This window comes from Opisthorchis viverrini, assembly GCF_000715545.1.
Source record: "Opisthorchis viverrini unplaced genomic scaffold opera_v5_13, whole genome shotgun sequence".
Classification (NCBI taxonomy): domain Eukaryota; kingdom Metazoa; phylum Platyhelminthes; class Trematoda; order Opisthorchiida; family Opisthorchiidae; genus Opisthorchis; species Opisthorchis viverrini.
In genome coordinates this window covers 3,530,895-3,549,409 of record NW_008751669.1, presented here as the reverse complement: position 1 = coordinate 3,549,409, position 18,515 = coordinate 3,530,895, and the positions used below count along the sequence as shown (strand labels likewise).

At 43.4% G+C, this 18,515-nt stretch overlaps 1 protein-coding gene across 1 annotated transcript in view; it reads right to left on the bottom strand.

Moving 5' to 3' along the window:
- The window catches only part of T265_01274 (hypothetical protein), a gene marked incomplete at both ends in the record, with an annotated part of 44,013 nt that overhangs the window by 12,512 nt on the left and 12,986 nt on the right, over positions 1-18,515 (bottom strand). The window contains 8 exons of the mRNA XM_009165259.1: positions 1,581-1,769; positions 4,425-4,610; positions 7,681-7,847; positions 9,600-9,718; positions 11,388-11,498; positions 14,693-14,746; positions 16,250-16,425; positions 17,814-18,045. Of these exons, the coding sequence (XP_009163523.1) occupies positions 1,581-1,769; positions 4,425-4,610; positions 7,681-7,847; positions 9,600-9,718; positions 11,388-11,498; positions 14,693-14,746; positions 16,250-16,425; positions 17,814-18,045 (1,234 nt within the window). The remainder of the gene's footprint in view (positions 1-1,580; positions 1,770-4,424; positions 4,611-7,680; positions 7,848-9,599; positions 9,719-11,387; positions 11,499-14,692; positions 14,747-16,249; positions 16,426-17,813; positions 18,046-18,515) is intronic.

Here is an 18,515-nt window from a genome sequence, read left to right as displayed (position 1 = left end):
GGTAAATCCGGTCCGGGCACACTACTCTGCTGGACTGTATGACACATCAAAGTGACGAAAAATTGAAAAATATCCTCAACCAGAAATCGACAGGTACAAGTGCCGTTCTAAGCTATTCAGCAGCTCATCCGAGGACCATGTACGCTAGTACTGCCTTGGCCTAGTTGGAGCACTGTGCATGGGAGAACTTGACTGAATGTAGATCAAAAATAGATTTTATGGAAGTGAATATACAGTGAGTTAAGGTAACTTCAGTATCAATACCCAATTAGAAAGGACTGACATAGCAGCGATTCCGTATAAACTAGGAACATCTGAGGTTATTCGAAGGGCACTGAACATAGCCAATACCAGAAGGGGAAAACGCTAGCCTTTGTATTGATGCAGTTGATGGAACGCTTCCTCTTGAAAGCAGTGGAGACTGTGTGCATAAAATTAAATGCAAGGAGTTCACTAAGGTTTTTGTAGGACCAACAGCGAGGGAACTACACAACAAAAATGGTGGGCATAACCAAACCACAAAAAAATGCGGACGAATATCTGGAGCTCGTCAAAGACTCCATAATGGCGGGACATGCTTTAGACACAGATCTGGAGAATGTAGGGGGAAACGATTCACATGAAATCGGCTGATGGCCTGAGCTGTCGAAAGCGGTGAACATCATAATGTGAACAGGTTGGAGGGCGCGGGGCTGGCAAGCGTATCTAACTTAGTTAAGCCGAATTCACACTGCGTTGCCAACCAAGTGGAGTCATTAGCACGAGTCATCCACCTTTTACCCAACTCTAGCAGTACTACCTCGTCCATATAGACGAGCAAAATTGTAAACGACATTCAAAGCAGTCTTCAGATTAAGTAAACTGTAAGAACCAGACCCACGCTCGACACCTATCGATCGTAATACTTGCTGACCCACATTAAAACGAAATTTCTTAGCCAACATACGACGCCGATTTAGCCTATTGGTAGGGAGAGATTTTGTCGACTGGTTTTTCCGCATTCAAAATCGACCAACCTTGTAACCCAGTCAACTGGTGTGACAAAGCCCTAATGTGAAAAGCTAAATCTCGCCAAGCAATAAATCTACCGATTGTTTTGCAAACTTACTCGAAATAATTGATTTATTCAACACCAAAGCGGTAAGCAGAGCAATAAGAAAGTCCACCTCTAGTGAGTACCATCAAACTGGCAAAAAGGAGCTCAGTTAGATGTTAAAAATTGTGATTGCTAGAGCGGTAGTACAAGGGACGGGGGAAAATGAAAGTTTTATCATTGCTATTAACCATTCGGTAGTCAGCGAAAGTTGTTTACAGAAGAAAACAAAGTCATGCCGAGATTTCACAGGTGATTCGACAACTAGCTCATTGGACGAGTATTGTAGGGAAGAATGCGCACACCATAGGTACAACGAACAGCACATGGATGCCGCAAAACTCTAATACTCTCTGGTACTCTAGCACTCTACTCTCTCACTCTAGTACATTAAGTAAAATGAATGCTGAGAACAGTGCGAAAGTCTGCAAATCATCATAAGTGAACAAGAACCAAGTAGGATATGCACGAAGAAATAAAGACTCACCACCATCCTCTTGCCACTTCCTTTCTCGGTGAGGACCCACGTTTGCCAACATAGTTAGTCGAACCAACTCGGTCCCATGACGCTCAACCACTTCGGCCGGATCGACACCATTAAGTTTTGACTTGCTCATCTTATCCCAGGTTATTTTCAACGGACTTCCGGTGCGTTTCTCCAACCAAGCGGTTCTCCCTTGTTTGCAGTGAGATGAATGCTCAGGCTTTACAAACATAATAAACTTGGAAAACGGTTCTGATCTAACCAACAGAAAACAGCATGCGGAGGAGTACAAATACAATTTTGAAAACTTTTGCAGCATGTACGAAGGTGGCATTGTGTCAAACGGTGATTAAAGTCCACAACAGTGTTGGCAAGTGACTTTCACTTAGCTAATATCCGCTGTATTCCCCTCCTTGAAAGGAGAAACCTAAGGCGGGGACCAGGACTTCCTAGCCACCTGGGGCACTTAGTTACGACAAGGATATTTTCACAAATGACAGCATGAGATTTCAGACGAAATCAAATTAAATTAATTAATCAATTAAGTAGCTATAGGTGAGACCCTTCAGATTCTGCACCACTTCCACAAAGACATCAAGTATAGTAAGTTCACTCTTGGGGGATACATCACGCACATCCCAACTGGTTTCCTCCGTCAGTCAGAGAGGCATCAGCAATACAAACGCACAGCACACAAAGTACGCAACGTGTAGTCACGTGTACAAGTCAGACACATAAATCGGACATTAAAAAATCTACTGAAGGGGGGGAGATTGACGAAATTTGTATACATCCGGCTAGTTTTGTTCGGTTATGGAAATGTTTGAATCAGTCGACAGATTGGGATTTCAGCAGTCGAGTAGAAAACTGAAGTGGCAATTAATCTTATAGACATTGGAAAGTCTGACCAACAGGTTACTGGATGGCCACTGAAGCACATCCTGACATCATGAGAAGTGGAGCGGTGAAGTGAGAGGCGTGGTCGTATATCCCAAAGTCTGAGCACTCCGTGTGTCCATTTTTCAAACCACTATCTACTCAGAGGCGCACGAAGTGTGGGGTGGCAGCTGGGAGATAAAAACAAGAAAAAAGAGGATGAAATTTCAGGAAATTATCGAGTGACCCGATTGCAAGAGACCAGTAACTAGGTTTGACGATTGTACACACGGATTTGTTCATCTATTGATCCCTTTGACCGTGACACTGGTTAGGACCACACAGCTTGGTGGGAAAATCCATGTAGGTATTCCTGACAAATGGATCTCAGGTGTTGGGAAACCATGTAGTGAAGTCTAAAAAGATGCATGTAATAAACATGAACGCAACCGGAAAATGCTGTAAGCCATTGTTCTGAGTTTGTTTGACTTTAACGCTGAATTTAGTGTGACGTGAAGATCTAACTTAATCTATGCACTAAATCTCTCAAACCTGGGGATTCCTAAGAGGGTTGGTATCGAATTTTCCGGAGAAAGTGGTTAGGGTTTTCCTAGTCACTATATGGGCACCCATGTATGTGTATTCATATTTCCACCGCAGTGTTTCGCGAAGCAATCTAAAATGTTTAACCCTAACCCCTGTTTAATTTTTTTAAATTCTAGAAGTGTGTCCAGCTTTTGTCTTCGTCAGTTACGGAATACCCAACCAGACTGAAAGTATCCAGATACTGGAAATGACGCAAAAACATGGGATCAAGAGAACAGCACTTAACCTGGCTAACGATCCTCTGTAAGGGCTGCCTCTCCAATGCGACTGTGTGACCGAATACGGGTTTTCGCAGTATTAGACGAGTCGTCTTCCCACATTGTGCTCACCGTAGTACGAACAAATGCGCTCTATATTTTCGAAATCGTACGGAAGATGTGCCAGTCAGTTTATGTTTGCATCGCTTGGACTGCACAACGGACCAAACAGTGCAATACGCCAAACGCGTGAGTAATCAAATGAAGCTGTCATTCTTCATAGACAGTTATTTTATAGTTCACACTTCATGCCCTAATCAGAGAAATCCCACTAGTCTTACAAAGATCTTCCAACGGGGACTTGTTAAACGTCGGCGCGTGTTGGTTCACTGGCTCGGGCTTTATTTATATTAGCAGGATGGAAACTAGAACACAGAAAACCTGAAATTCACGTCGACAGAAACCATTACTACCAATCCTAGGGTACCGATGCACTAAGAATACATAATCTGCGTCAAACAAGATGAGACTGAGATGACACCGTAGAGGAGCTTACTGGACAAAGCATCACAGTATAAGCTGAAAGGATCTGTCGAATTGTGTGCGTGTGTGTGTGTGTCGAAGCGTGAGTATCACGAAGAGTCTTGAATAGAAGATTTAACATAGACCGTATGGATCCGGATGAGATTTCAAAATGGGACAAATGCGCTGGGAGAGAGATATTCGACGTGGTCAGCTGCGACACTCGTTAGGTGCCTAGCCGCAACGCCATCAGAAAGAGGAATATGGTTTGCAAAAGTTCAGATCAAGATCATCCGGTCAGGAGCTCTTGAACATACGATATAAAGGGTTTAATCTCCCACAAGCTCTCAAATATCACCTAGTTTCCATGTATCTGCTTGCTCCCAAAATTCACACATGAACAAATTAACTGACCGACCTAAACAGTTCGTGCATCTAGTCGAACTCAGAGTTGATGAGTAAGAAAACTGATAAAGCCTTGCCCAAAATTAGGACTTCGAGGGAGCTATCTATGAAACCATCAGCACGATAATCTGTTGTTAGAATGTTCCGTCAGCTAAAATGTGCACGTACATCGAAACGTCAAGAATACACGATTTTTCTTACGGAAACAGTCAAACCCAGAAAGGAAAAACATCTTCATTACCTGCACTATCTTGACACTTTCGCACCTCAGTGGGAGCAACATAACGACCAGTATTCGGTTCCACAAATGTTTGCCCCAATATCAAACCGATAGGGAGAAAGCGTGAGAATGGTTCGCGACAGGGAGTGATACCCAAATCGTAGAGAAAATGGGCCATAAACCGGGCATAGTACAGATGGCGGATCGCTGATAAGTTTGGAAACAGAAAAAAATGAGTGTACCAGCAATAAAGCAAGTGAGCAGAACAAAACCGACAACAAATAAATTCCAATATTCCAGTATATCACATATACGACACACGAACAAAGGCCAGGAATAGGATGGTGGAAGTTGTACAACATTCCCAAGCACGCACTACACAACAATCCAGATGTATAACTCAGCCTAATCAAATGACTCACTGACATGGGATATTCTGATGACTGCCATTCTGAGCAGTGCTCAAACACAACTGCATTCAACTCTCCGCCGTGTGGGCTAATATGCATCATTCAGCATCATGCAGCATTCAAGCATTCAAGACAAACAAACCAGACCAGTACTCCTCAGTGGTAGAGGTAATCAACTAATATCCCTTAAATACTTGAGATCCGCGATTCGATTCAGTGGTCATCACCATAACTCCAGTCAGCAATCTACGCATTACCATTGGAGCTTCCCTATCAAAGTTACGAATCGAAGAATAGCCTTCGTGTAGTTTCACAATGTTCTGCGCAGATACTTGAAAATCAAGCTCAGAAAGGAGTTTTGAGCACAGAAATTGACCATCCGGGTGGAACTTGCAAACTTGTGTGGAGCATGGCATCTTCGGGCTGAGGATCTTCACCGATGCAATGTGTTTAGCTTATAATTTTTTCCATACGTACCGGTATGTCAATGAATGTATTTTCAGAAGTGATGCGTTAAGAAGCCGTTATAATATTCTTGGTTGCGAACCTCAACGAAAATGCCAACCGTGATTCGGGAAGGTTTTCATACTAAAGTTGACGTAAGGTTAACAAACCTGTCGCAGTTTTCCACACGCAATGCAGGCTCAGACTACACACTGAGCATAACAGAACTATGCAGTGTCCGCGAACCACTGATAATGTGTCGAATTGTTGGCAGCTCGGAAGGGTCTATTGGTCAATTGCCATGCTCGACCAACAGAGCAACAGCCAACCAATAACGACGTGAACTAACACGACGATTTATGTGATATCCCATTCCAGTGATGTATTCAATCACCTCGTGAATTAGTTGGGTTTTAGCACACCACTGAATTAAGATTGCACATTTCGATTTGAATGTATCAACTATCAAAATAGACCTGAGCTTCTATCTCCAGTAGACAACAGACCATCACACTAACCACTAACCACGTTCCAGAACACGAGGAAGCGCAAAATGCAACTAAGGCTGCTTTGTTTATCTGATTTATAAATCGACATGTGATGATCACAAATTCCACGAGTAGTTCTGCAAGTTCACAATTTAAGCATTTCCGATGGTAACTGGCATTAACTGAGAAATTACATCCACAATATGAAAAGAGAAATAGTCCGTTTGAGTCTAATCAATGACGATACTCCAAAACAACAACTATTCAGCTGTGGCAATTTTTCGGTAAACAGCAACTTGAGAGAAGCACGACAGCTGAGGCATTGTCAGAATTCCCAGAGCCGTGACAAGAGCAAATGAATAGCCCGGATACGGTTCGAACGTTCCGATCAACAGTTTCACGCCCTGATCGCTGAACTGTCTCGAACTCATGAATTCTCCTTAGTGGTGGTGGGTAAAAAAAATTATATGTGCACGCACATATGCAGAGTGAATAATCTGGATGCTGTAGCAAAACTGACTTCATTTAAGTCTTAATGAGCCACTTTCGGCCAATCTTTCCATCTTAAATACCAGGAGAATCCAGGCGGACGTCACACACTATCTGCGGCGATGCGACGATAGCCGTAAATAAGTAGATAATAAACACCACTAATGCCAAGCACGCTTCTCTATTTGAATCTGAGTCAGAAAGGTGTAAAAATTGTCCCAAGGTTACCTGTGGTTCAGAAAGCCATCTCGGCCGACTGGGACGCGCATGGAACAGAGTGAAGTCACCTATTATTTACAATCATGAACGGGGGAAATTGAAGTCAAGTGATGATAAAGGGTATGGAGGACGCGATCCAGATGACACAGTTTGCTACTGGTACGGATTGGAATAATAAAGTATTCGCAGCAGTCCGAATCACAGCAGAGGAGTTTTATGGCTTTGAGGTGAGATATCACCATGTCGTAGCATCACACGGAAAAATCACGCTCTATTCCTACATCAGGACACTCATCGATCAATTTTTCTGCTATCCTGTGGGGATAATATATGGGAAGTCAACAATACTAACTTCGATCCGTATTGCCCGATCAACGAGATAATTTTTCATGTTCAGCCGATCGCCAGGCCGTTTTTAATACAGATACTGACGTAAAACGACAGGCATAATGACAAGGTCTGTGTGCAGCCGAAACAGGATATCTGATGCCGTGGATGAATGAACAGATGAACCATGGAGGTGTGGCAAAACTCTTACCAAAGAGCTAACTTTCAGCTATGGATTATGAAAGATATCTCAAACATCGCAGTATATTTTCTTAACATAAAGCACACTGATAACATCGCCCCGAAACACGAGACGGTCTTTGTGTACCACATTCAGTCGAAGAATACCGTAAACGAGACACTAAGCTGCATATCCCGTTAGCACCAAAATAACTCGTGAATGAACGTATTTCCCCAATTACAATACTTGGCAGTGACGAACCAAACGACCCATCGATGCAGTTTCTGTTTTTAACTATTTGATAGTTATCGTTAGGAGCACATCCACATTATGTACTAAGGCTTCCAAAAAAAGAAAAAACTTGCCGTGTTAGAGAAAAAGACCAAAAGTCCAGCTATTGAAATTGGTATGCACCAGCATAGGCCGCATTAAAAAGGATGTCGGCGCATGAAGGTTAGTTAGGTGAAGGTAGTGGCACGCAGTAAATTGTAATTTATGCACAATTTGAGCGCATCATAGCTCAACAGATCAAGCCATTTTCATTCAAAATTTCAAATGTTTTTATTGATGAAAAGAGATGAAATGGCAGAGCATTGTATGAGCATTTTGTGCACTGTAATTCGTTTAAGAGCTGGGGGTGATTACGTTCGTGGTGAACAAATGCCAAAGGTTGCTAAATGAAACACTGGGTGAAAAGCGAAAATGAAACATCTACTTACCGTGTTCGATACCTCCCACATAGATGTCTACCGGCAAACCACCATGGGCCTTTCTCCGTTCGCACACCTCCCTGTGGTTTTGCGGATCCAGATAACGTAGATAGTACCACGATGAATCCACAAACGTGTCCAGCGTGTCAGTCTCACGATCTCCCGGTTCACCACATCTACGTGTATATTACAACAACATTGCTACTTTCAATGGAGAATTGATCACTATCGAGGCTCTATGCTCTGTTTCGCGTGGAAAATAGGGGGCACTGAAACCACAGTCATCAGGAACGTAACCAAAGGTAATGCAATTATCCGGGAAGGATAAACTGATTTTCGGCCTGGTAACAACCCAACGACAGCATAATGAGGTTGACAGAATTCAGACTATCACAAATCATCGAATGCCCTAAGGGTAGCGTTAGACAGACGACCGGTGTTTTGTAGTTAGCTTTGAATATTTGTTCGTCATTCGGCAGTTGCCTCCGAGAGTTGACTTCTCATTACTAAAACCGATAACCTGGTAGGTTCATCTGTAACATCACAGTGAGAGTTACAGTACAATGACTCATCCTCAAACGTACAGAGAAAAAACGGATGGTCAATTTTCGCGTTTTATTCTTCGCTCGACGTATCTCGGATAGCATAGAATCGCCTACGAATACGATACGGGAAAGAAATTACCGCCGACTGATCGTAGCCGTTCAGCTGATATAACCGTATAAGAAATTCGCAAGATTGGGTACTGTTGGGGGAGGAATCAACCCATGTGAGGCGTCAAAAACAGTATCCATCGGCCTGTGGTTCACTCACTGTGAGATAAGTAGTCTGTGATTTATACTCCCGATCTTGAAATCAGTACGATCCACAGTAACCTGGGGTTCAGTTAGGCAGTTATAAACCACAGAGCAGCTAGAATGGTGATCTTAGCTGTAAACTAAAGAAACTGCCGACACCCACGCGGTCAAGTGAAAACGGACCTGAGTAAGTATAACGTCCACCGGAAACAATAAAATTTAATTAAGTCGGTTTTGGTCTGGAACCTAAATGTAAAATGTCAACGAAATTGGTGGTACTAACCTGGTACCGCGAGAAAGAAATGTCAAACATTGCAAACAGTCTAAAACAAATACGGAAATCGAGCTTGGAACTTATCGAAACAGAAAACGGGAGTTGAATCAGGTAGTGTTAGTGATTGATTGACTGAGCGGAATAACTGTATCGGGAATGGTTTGTTCCAAAGCATGTAACCAGTCACAATGCACTGGTACTTCCTCGTGTGCACACGACGGAACACCTTCAAAGCTTGATCACCAAGAGAAAAGTCATTCTATCAACGCAACCTGATAACAATTCGACTTAGCATGAGAAACAACAATCGAGGAAAATAATGAGTCATTCAGACTATACAGATACCCCTAATTACGGCAAAAGTTGACCTATCAGGCATAAGTTATAACGGAATATGTCGAGTGGATTTAATAACAGGGGCCAGGTAAACTGCTGTAGGTTTCAACTCGGATTTTCGAAGGAATGTGTGTAGTGGTCAGTAGACTAGTAGCGAGGAAGTTCGCACGCCACGGCTAATTTATAGTTTGATATCCCAACATTCTAGACCAATGATCACATAGAGTCGACAGAATGTCCCTATTGACAAAACCATGATTCTTTCAAAATACAACAGCGACTGGGAATTCAAACAGGGATTCGTTACAGAACTTCAACTGCATAGGTGCAACCGGGCGCGTATATCCGCCGTGCAAAGTTTGAAGGGAAAAAAGTAAGTCCTCGAAAACTGTGAATGATGTGACTATAAATGCTGAGGGAATCGCTTGTTGGGCTGCAACCATGGCAAGGGGAAAAACCACACGGAAATATTCTGATGCTCAATGGTAAACAAAGCTCACAATGCTGTATTAACGACGTACTTTGGACACACGGTGTTGCGCCACTCCACGTTGTCCTTTAACGGAGCATCACCGCGTTTCAGTGGTCGATGCAGTGGAGGCAAACGCACAGGAAGTTGGTCTTCCGGTACAGGAACTGGCTGACATCGAAAGTCGATAAAAAAAGACTAGGTGTGACGTGGATTTCCAAAATATGATTGCGGTTCTTAGTGAACCAAAAAGTTCAGTACGCAAGATGCGTGTAACAAACTCGCTCTTTCAAAGCCTTGTAGAGTGGTCTCGTGTGCGAAAGTCTCTTATAACTAATTGCACTTCGAGCAACCATTTCCAAATTTACACATGACAAATCACTTTGGTTTCAATGACCGTAGTATTTGATGGATGCAAACAAATCATTGAGTGAAAGCTCTGAAATGTCTTAATTACAAACAGACCATAGAAGCTGAAAACCAGATATGAAGCACATAAAACTCACGAAATTGATTATGACTATTTTGAAACACACCGCATGACTATATTGCATGACAATTCACGGTTTGATATCCCGTTTGATAAGTGGGATGGTAAAACTAAATTTGCCACGCCGACAGTCAACTTTTGAGATCAGAGATCAAAAAATAAAACTTCTATCGGTAGAACCCGTAAGTATACATAGAATTAATCGAAAAATGTTCGAACACATGTATAACCATAGGACGAGAACCTCAGCACCGTCGAATGAAGAGCCAATGCAGAACAAGGATGCGGCTGACCTAATTAGAACTCGAACAAGGCGGTTAGTTCTGCAATTGAATTGTACGTACTACTTCAGGGGTACATCATCGGGTTAATTTTGGAACCTGACGCAGGTCAGTCTGTGATGGTGATTATGTGAGATAGCGAACACCAGGGTTTTGTGATGTCGGGAGAAAGTTATTGTCAGAAAAGGAAAGCAATGACAGATAAATTCTCGAGATGAGCTACGCATCTTGCTTCTGATAAACACTCGACTATTTTATCGTATCAGGCAGAAGCCACTCGATACGCTTCCACAGATTGTGTTGCATGGCCGTTGACTTACCTATACCAGATTCTCCCTCAGGTACAGCCAGCAGTAGTTCCATACAGCTTGATCTTCGCATCACTAAAATTACCTGAATGATGCTCTGCTCGTTGTGCTGGGCGTTTCGGTCACACATATTTCACCACCAAAGGAGATAATGTCCGTGAGCCCTGAGATGATCCTGATTGCAACCTGAGCTACCAAAATTCTCATTAGCAGATCACATTGCTCAATCCTTCAATCCGGAAAAGGTCATTTTTCAAACAATACTGTGCTCGTGCGTGAAGAGCAGAAACTTCGTCAGGTTTAGACGTTCCAACGACAACGACTCACATCACCTCTCGAATAGTGTCATGGGCTGCCCGGTTCCATCTGCGGCTTAATCCGATTAGGACAGTAATAGGATATGGGACACCAAACGCTGTTGATTATTACCCAAGTGTTGCATCGGATGAAACTTTCAGGTGCCTGTAACACTGTTTTATATAGCCGAGTCGAGCACACATTTGGGGACGTGTGCTTCTGTCAGGGATCTTTAGAACTTCATCGAGGAGGTATTTGAATCTCAAGAAAGCTGTCAGTAATACCGGAATAAGTTAACATGCAACGACCGATGGTAGTCTAAAAACAACCTCCCGTTATCCAAGCAAAACGGATGAGGCTGGCGGCAATAGCTAACATTTCTACCCTATACATCACTTGTATTATAGGATGAGTCTTGCCTGCCACTAGTTGTCGAAGGGTCCGACAGCAATGATAAAACTTACTCCACAGTTTCTGCAATGCACAATAGGGATTGGAGTTCCCCAGTAGCGTTGCCGTGATACTAGCCAGTCGGTACGCAACTCACTGGACCAATAGCCTCCTCTGCCAGACCTCTGGGATAATGAAAAAAAGACTCGTGTACAAGCGATTCCACGAAATTTACATGACGATGGAAAGTGGACAATGTGCAATATAGTCTTGATTCGCCAACATCGGAGAACAAAACTGAAAAAAATAAGGATAAGCCTCGGCGATATTCAAGCTATGGGTTTGCGACCACAATACCCACACTTTCCTGCACCCTAACTGGTAATCAAAAACACATATGCCTCAGAAGCTTTTACAGGAAGACAAATGATAAACGTTTACAAACACCAAACTCTAAGACCGATACTTCACCGACACGTTCGTGCAGACAGAAGCCGTTGTGCTGCCACCAGTGATATAGGCTGCAACCAAAATGTTAGTATACCGAACAACTTGATGGTCAGTGCACAACCACAGATTTCTGTGGTTGTGAACTGGAATGACTTCACCAAGTGTGCGGTGACGACAGAACTGAGAGCCAAGGCGGTACACGGAAAACACCTCAGTTAAAAAATCCTTAGAAGTTCCCGAACTTTTTGCAAGTGATATGCAGTCGTCGTTTGGAAGGGGGGTGGCGGATTCAGAGTGTGGAGATACTGGCTAGGTTGTAATCATCCTGAAATGAGTCCTGAACTGACGGTGGAAGCTGCAAACCGTTCTCATACGCCAACCGAATGAAACAACGGAATGTGCTTATCAGTTTGTTTTTAACTCGGCTATCTGCTCTCAAAAACATGTAGAGCAATCAGCTGGTTTTGAATACATTATAAGAATTAGCGGCTGAGAAAGGTCGATGTGCCATCCTGATCCCTTCAGGCGCAGTACTAAAAAGCATCGGACATACCTCATAAATGGGAGTTGAGGATAATAAAACGGTGAGCTAGGGACAATAAGGTCTTGTTCTTGATTCTAGTACAGGTAGAACCACGTGTCCTTCGGGAACACAAACTGGTTCAGTACAAGGACAAACCAGACTTAAATCCATGTAAACTCTTCTACTCGTGCATGTCAACAAAAGTTTGCGGACGACACACAAAGGGAAACATCAACTGAAGAACTACAAACCGAACTTCAAATTAGATGTGAAATGACTTTGAACCCTCTCCGAAAGCAGCAGTTACTCATACTAACTAACAGGAACCGTTAGCTGACATTCAACACTGACTTAGACTGCAATTTGATGCCCCAACGGGCTTAAAACTCGAACAAAACAAAATAACTTGATCAAACTTGAGTAACGAAGCTTCCGTTACAAATGCTAAACGTAGCACAAGGACATATCTATTTAGTGTTTACTAAACGTTCCTGAAACTATAACTACTTAATCGTTTAGGATTGATAGGATATTTCATTTGGCCAACTGTTGATTCGGACTCCTAACAGCGTTAAACTCAAAGCATCATATTTGGATCAGTGCTTCGAAACACAAGAGCCCAATGAGCTATACTAAGGAGTGTACAAGTAAAACTGCTAAGGGTTCATCTAATCTCCTAGTTCTCCAAATAGCGCGTTGGGAAGAATAAAATCGGGATATTATGGAGAATTAGGAACGAATGCAATGTGAAGTTGTCAAACAAAAGGGAACAGATAGCCCAAAGATATCCATCCAAAACAAAGATGGTTTCGTGGACGGCGAATTACAGATTGGTTTCACTGATGCAATCGTGAATTCGATGTTTTTGTTCATTGTCAAGAAACGACAACACAGTTCACACAAAATGAACCTCTGACACCAGCGTACAGCTGGATGCGTTTCGAGGAGAAATTCTGAAATATTTCACTCGCAAGAAAACACGGAAAACTGAGTTGAGAACAAAAACAAGGTTTATTGACGTCAATATAATCGTGAAAGACTAGCAAAAAATCCGAAAATGGATATCACCCCTCCAAGCAGCAGTCTTCCGTGACTACAGGTGGCCACGAACATCAATACCTTTGGTCTGGAAGGTTCCCTCCTCTATAAGAAGAATCACCCATGCACGCAGTCTAAATTGCCTACTGTGCAAGGCTCTGGAGCGCAGTAGGTGGAAAACGCCTCCAATACTTGAAACTTATTTTTGAGTGCACGCCCGCGGAGCCACAAATGAGGTCAGCCAACTGTAACAAGCATATAGTGGCAAGGCATGCTGAAACTCGGTCGAGCGACAGTGTCCTTTGGATCACAAGGCAGCTTCGTACAACCTTGGCAAATCCAGGGGCTTGACGGCCTCACACACTCAGTTGGTTGGACAGACGGTAAGACAAGTGACTCGACCGGTGCGTCCGTGAGTGTCCCAAACCATGTTAAGACGGTTTCGGTTGCGACCCACCGCGACAAACACAGGAAATGGAAGAACCTCAGCGTCTGTTTTCAAGGCTAAACTGGCTCATCCAGAATTCAGCCGACCTTTAGGGATAGTACCCATATTCGGTGCGACCGCATGCGGGTTTAATAAGATTACCATATATCCTCGAACATGAAGTTAGCGCACTGGAAGCAAAGACGGCGAGCAGCAGGATGAGAATTTCAAAGGCAACAGAATCGCTTGAAAGTGCAGCAGTATAACGCGCGTAAAATAATGGGAGAGCATCGAATTCGAAGATTTGGCGACCCGAAGGTTTAACAATCTTAGTGAAGTGATTTGCAGGAGCGACAGAACCTCTTCGATTGAGTTTCGGAATATTGGAATGCATTTTTCGACCAGCTCTAACTCATTTCCCGGTGCCAGATAAAACCAATTCACTTTGGGTGCCCGCCGTCGTAGCAAGAGCTTCCCCCGTTTTTGCTGTCACCAAGTTCAGCCGCATCAATCTTGTTTTGTGATATTTACGGACCCGTCGATCGTGCTTCTTCACTATCTAACCGATAGTGAACGGGGGTTTCTGAGTCCTCCCTAGGCCTTCCAAGCCGCTGTCGCACGATTCAGTACGCACAGTGAAGGAGATTGCTAATCTACTAGTGTACTGCATGCTGCCATCTACAGGTTGCGCGCACCGGTGTTTTTATACGAAAAATGAAGGAGACTTTCCGGACTAACATCAGAATCGTGACAACGAATATTTTAACAATCACAGGAATTTGTTTCGATTAATTCAGAACAAAAAATTAGGAACATGTTACTTTTGATAACCCGGAATCTTGCACATTAAAACTATGAAAGCACGTGTAAACCTCAGAGTTATAGAAAGAAGTGGCGGAACTACACTAAAAGCGCGGAAAATTGCCTCCGACAGTACTCACCCGTAATGCATCCATGGCTTTCTCCGCTGAGTGCGAAACCGCTACTCCGTTCAACTAAGGGAAAAAGAAGTTGAGAATCAGACATCTGTTGGTACCCCATACCGCTTACGAGGCTCCACTGAACAGAAAAGATTAAGTAAACATGACTATCGGGAACCAGTGGATCAGAATGAGCTTTGAACTATCCGTTATTGTAAAATTCCTGTAGAAACATAGCTGAATGGACAAGCAACCAAGAGTAAAGATAATGGTAGCGACGCATGGAATCCTTGAATTCTATGGGAAGCCTGGAGGTATTTAAAAGACTATAGAATGAGAAGTCCAAGTACCTGCAGCATAAACCAAAATACATGCCCCGGGACGGCAGACCTCTCACTTACCGACTGAAATACTTAAGATGTCATGCTCAAGCAACTTGACACTTCCACTTTCAATATATCCAACATAATTCCTGCTAAACGTAGGAACAGACTGTAACGGCATGAACGAAGATAACCGAAAGTGCTAACAAGTATGACACCATGCAATGCTAGAAGTGACTTCATCATCATCAATACCCCTCACGTGAAGAGGTTTGATGGTACACTTACACGATAATCAAAGTCAAGACAACGTCTAATGGAAGCGAGACAAAGTAAGGAAGTAGAGCTTGTCTACAGTTTAGTTCAATTCCGTTCTGTTACTTACTAAGAAATAATGCACAATGAGTACGTTCGGTCTGATTATGGAAATAGCGAGTACGTGTCATCGCCCTCTTGTAGATGATGATCAAGCCACTCAGGTGACGCCGCAATGTCATGATGCTGCGATAAAGAGCAAGCCGAAACCTACACAAACAAGGCAATTGCCTTGATTGGGACACCAGACTGTGAGATTCTTCCATGCCCACCAATTTCACCATCTATCAGTGTCTTATCCCGAGCACCCACTTCTGTTCATGATATCAGCGACTGCTTCTAATGCCTAGCTATTCATTCCTACTTGATTCCTATTGATTCCTATTCGCCGAATCACTGATGAGGGAAACCGTGGGAGCTAGATCCACTGTACCGAATCTACCTGGTTTCCAGATGAAGACAGTTAAGTTGTCAAAACGACCGGGTTTCCCAGTCGACGCCCACACACACCACTACCTGGTCAGAGACCGACCATATTTAATCTTTTTGGACTGTAGTGACGTAGAATCAAACTAAGAGATTGGTTGCTAACGTTCATGTAGAGAAAGATACAGGTTGGAAACACAGGGATCAACCGGGATGTGAATAACTATGGGATTGGTGCGCCCAGGCCGGTGAGCAATTCGCAAAACAATCGGTGTATGAAATTTTCTGCAAATTTCCAAGTTATTAGTGGCAGAGCTGTATGTGGCAGTCAATGTGAGCTATTGCTAACGTGGTTCACAATATGAGTCAAATTTGCGAATCGGACCAAACGAATCATACTGCCCAGACTGGGGTGGATCGCAGGCAAGTGACAAGCTGAAGATGAAGAAGCAGATGGTAGACCCTTGTGTTGCGCATACACGATTCATCAAATACACCAACAATATCGACGTACCTCGGTCACAGATGTGACAAACGCATACCGATCAACTTCATCCAGTGGAACACTGGCCGGATCAACGGGCTGGAGATTATCCTCTGAGTTCAACAATGTCAGCTTGGTATCAGACGGGGGTAGATCGAGCAGATCAGTCAGACACAGAGATTTTCCGTGAGGTTTGAGGTTGAAAGCTGTAAAAGTGAAAAACAATCACCACAGTGGATGTAAACGCAAGCGAAGCCCAAAACCCTATGAAGAACAACGAACATCACGCGCACGATGATTTGCAGGCATGGTTTTTGACGACACTTGTAACGGCCTGGTACTTCAAAGAATGAATCGCATTCGGCACTTTAGCGACGGAGCATCTCGCGAAATATAAGCTACTGATAGACTGCAGTAGTGTAAAGTATTTCAATCAGTTGAGAAACCCAACACTCGAGGCTGCATCTCACGTTTGCAAGGCCTGTGGACAGAATGTTCATGATAATGCAAGCCAGATGATCAGAAGGCAACGGTTTTATAAAGTACCATTTGTTCTCCCTAATTCCGAAGGTTAAGAAATAATGCGGTCTACCCACACGACTCCAGGCTCCGGGCCTCTTTCCGACATCAAAACATTTGGGCATGAAGCACGGTGCAGTAGGTAAGTTATGCTTTCCCCGTGGAAGCTGAATCCTAATACCCTTTCACAAGGTGCGTTTAACTATCGTGTCCACCAGTCGTTCCATGAGATGCAACCTAGTTTCAATGGGATAGACAAAACTAACCATAGCTTAAGCTAGCTTGACTAACTGGGCAAAAAACTACCATCGCGGTCGCATGGTGTCCGCATAGCGACCCTACTTAGACTCGTTCGACATCTATTATGGTGACGACCTGATCCATGAATACGCCTTACGAATTTGTTCCTTATATATCTTGTTTTAAGGTACAAGTGTCGAATAAAAGATACTTCCTATTGTGATCACCTGCCGTAAGGCTGATATGAGGGTGACAGGTAGTGTATAATTGAAGAGAATATTGCCAGCTCCTGCTGTAATGACGACCGTCGGTTTGTTCGCTGACATGAGCCATTTGATTGCAAATGTTTCAACACCAGTAAAAGTGACATCAGTGGCTTGTGAGAGGAAGTGCCATCAAGTAGTTTGTGAAATCCTTGCTATGAGAGGCCACACCTCCAAATACTTCGAGTACCTCGGATAAGGCCATCCAATATGGCTCTCTGGACATAATATGAGTTCATGACTGATTGAAAAAGAATGTGGAATAGTTGGACAAAGTTCTAATCTCCGGGATGCCATACGGTTGAACCGTTAAGACTGCTTCAAATTGAAACCCGTCGCTCAAATGGGTGCCCATTCGGTTGCCATGTGACCTGTGAACTCGACTAGTTCATTGGAAATAAGGCGCCAGTAATGAACGTCGCGAGTGCCGGAGTGCTCTGGCCGATAGCTGGAGACCAAAGCTCTGTTTAATATCTAGTACCTTGTAGAATCCAATGTCAACGAAAAGATAACGAGATACTGAAAATAAGGAGGAATGTAATGGATACACATTTCTCATAAACGACACTTACACAGCTGGTTTGGGAACGCCATTGTCTCGCATTGAGTGGAATTCGGTAGTCTAATCATCGGGATCTGCCGACCGGTGAATGGATGCCGAACTGCAACTGCCAACCGTTCTGGCCAGGGGCTAGCCGCGGTTGTGGATGAAAGACTGAGTTTAAAGGAACCGTCATTGCCAGTCAAATGATGAGAGCATAAAATCAGCTTCCTACTTGTGTTTAATCCCCGTTGCGTTTCTGGCTATATCAAAAGTGGAGAGATAGTTAATTCCATGTATTGTCGTACGGTAAAAATCTTGCCAGAGACAGGTACCCTATCAACTCTTACTTCATCAATTTGTAATCAACTTTCCCGTACTGATAAACAAACACTCAAAATATTGAGACATTTATCATGACAGAGATCGCAGGTTCTACGTAAATGATTACGCGTAATAAGATGATTCAAAAAAAACAGACCCAAAATGAGTACACCATTTCCGCTAAATTCGGAAACCTCCCATCCAGCGGAATCTATCGTGGCAAAGGCATTTCCGGTTCCGAGGAAATGGAAGAAACCAGGAAACAATCGCGGCAATGAGATAGCCCATATTGACTCCTATGGCAAATACACACACCCAAACAGTTTGGTATGTCATCATTGTTACATGCTTTCTTAAGACTATTCTGCTGAAGACTCCGGTGTGATCAAAGCTGAACAAAGTGTGGTTG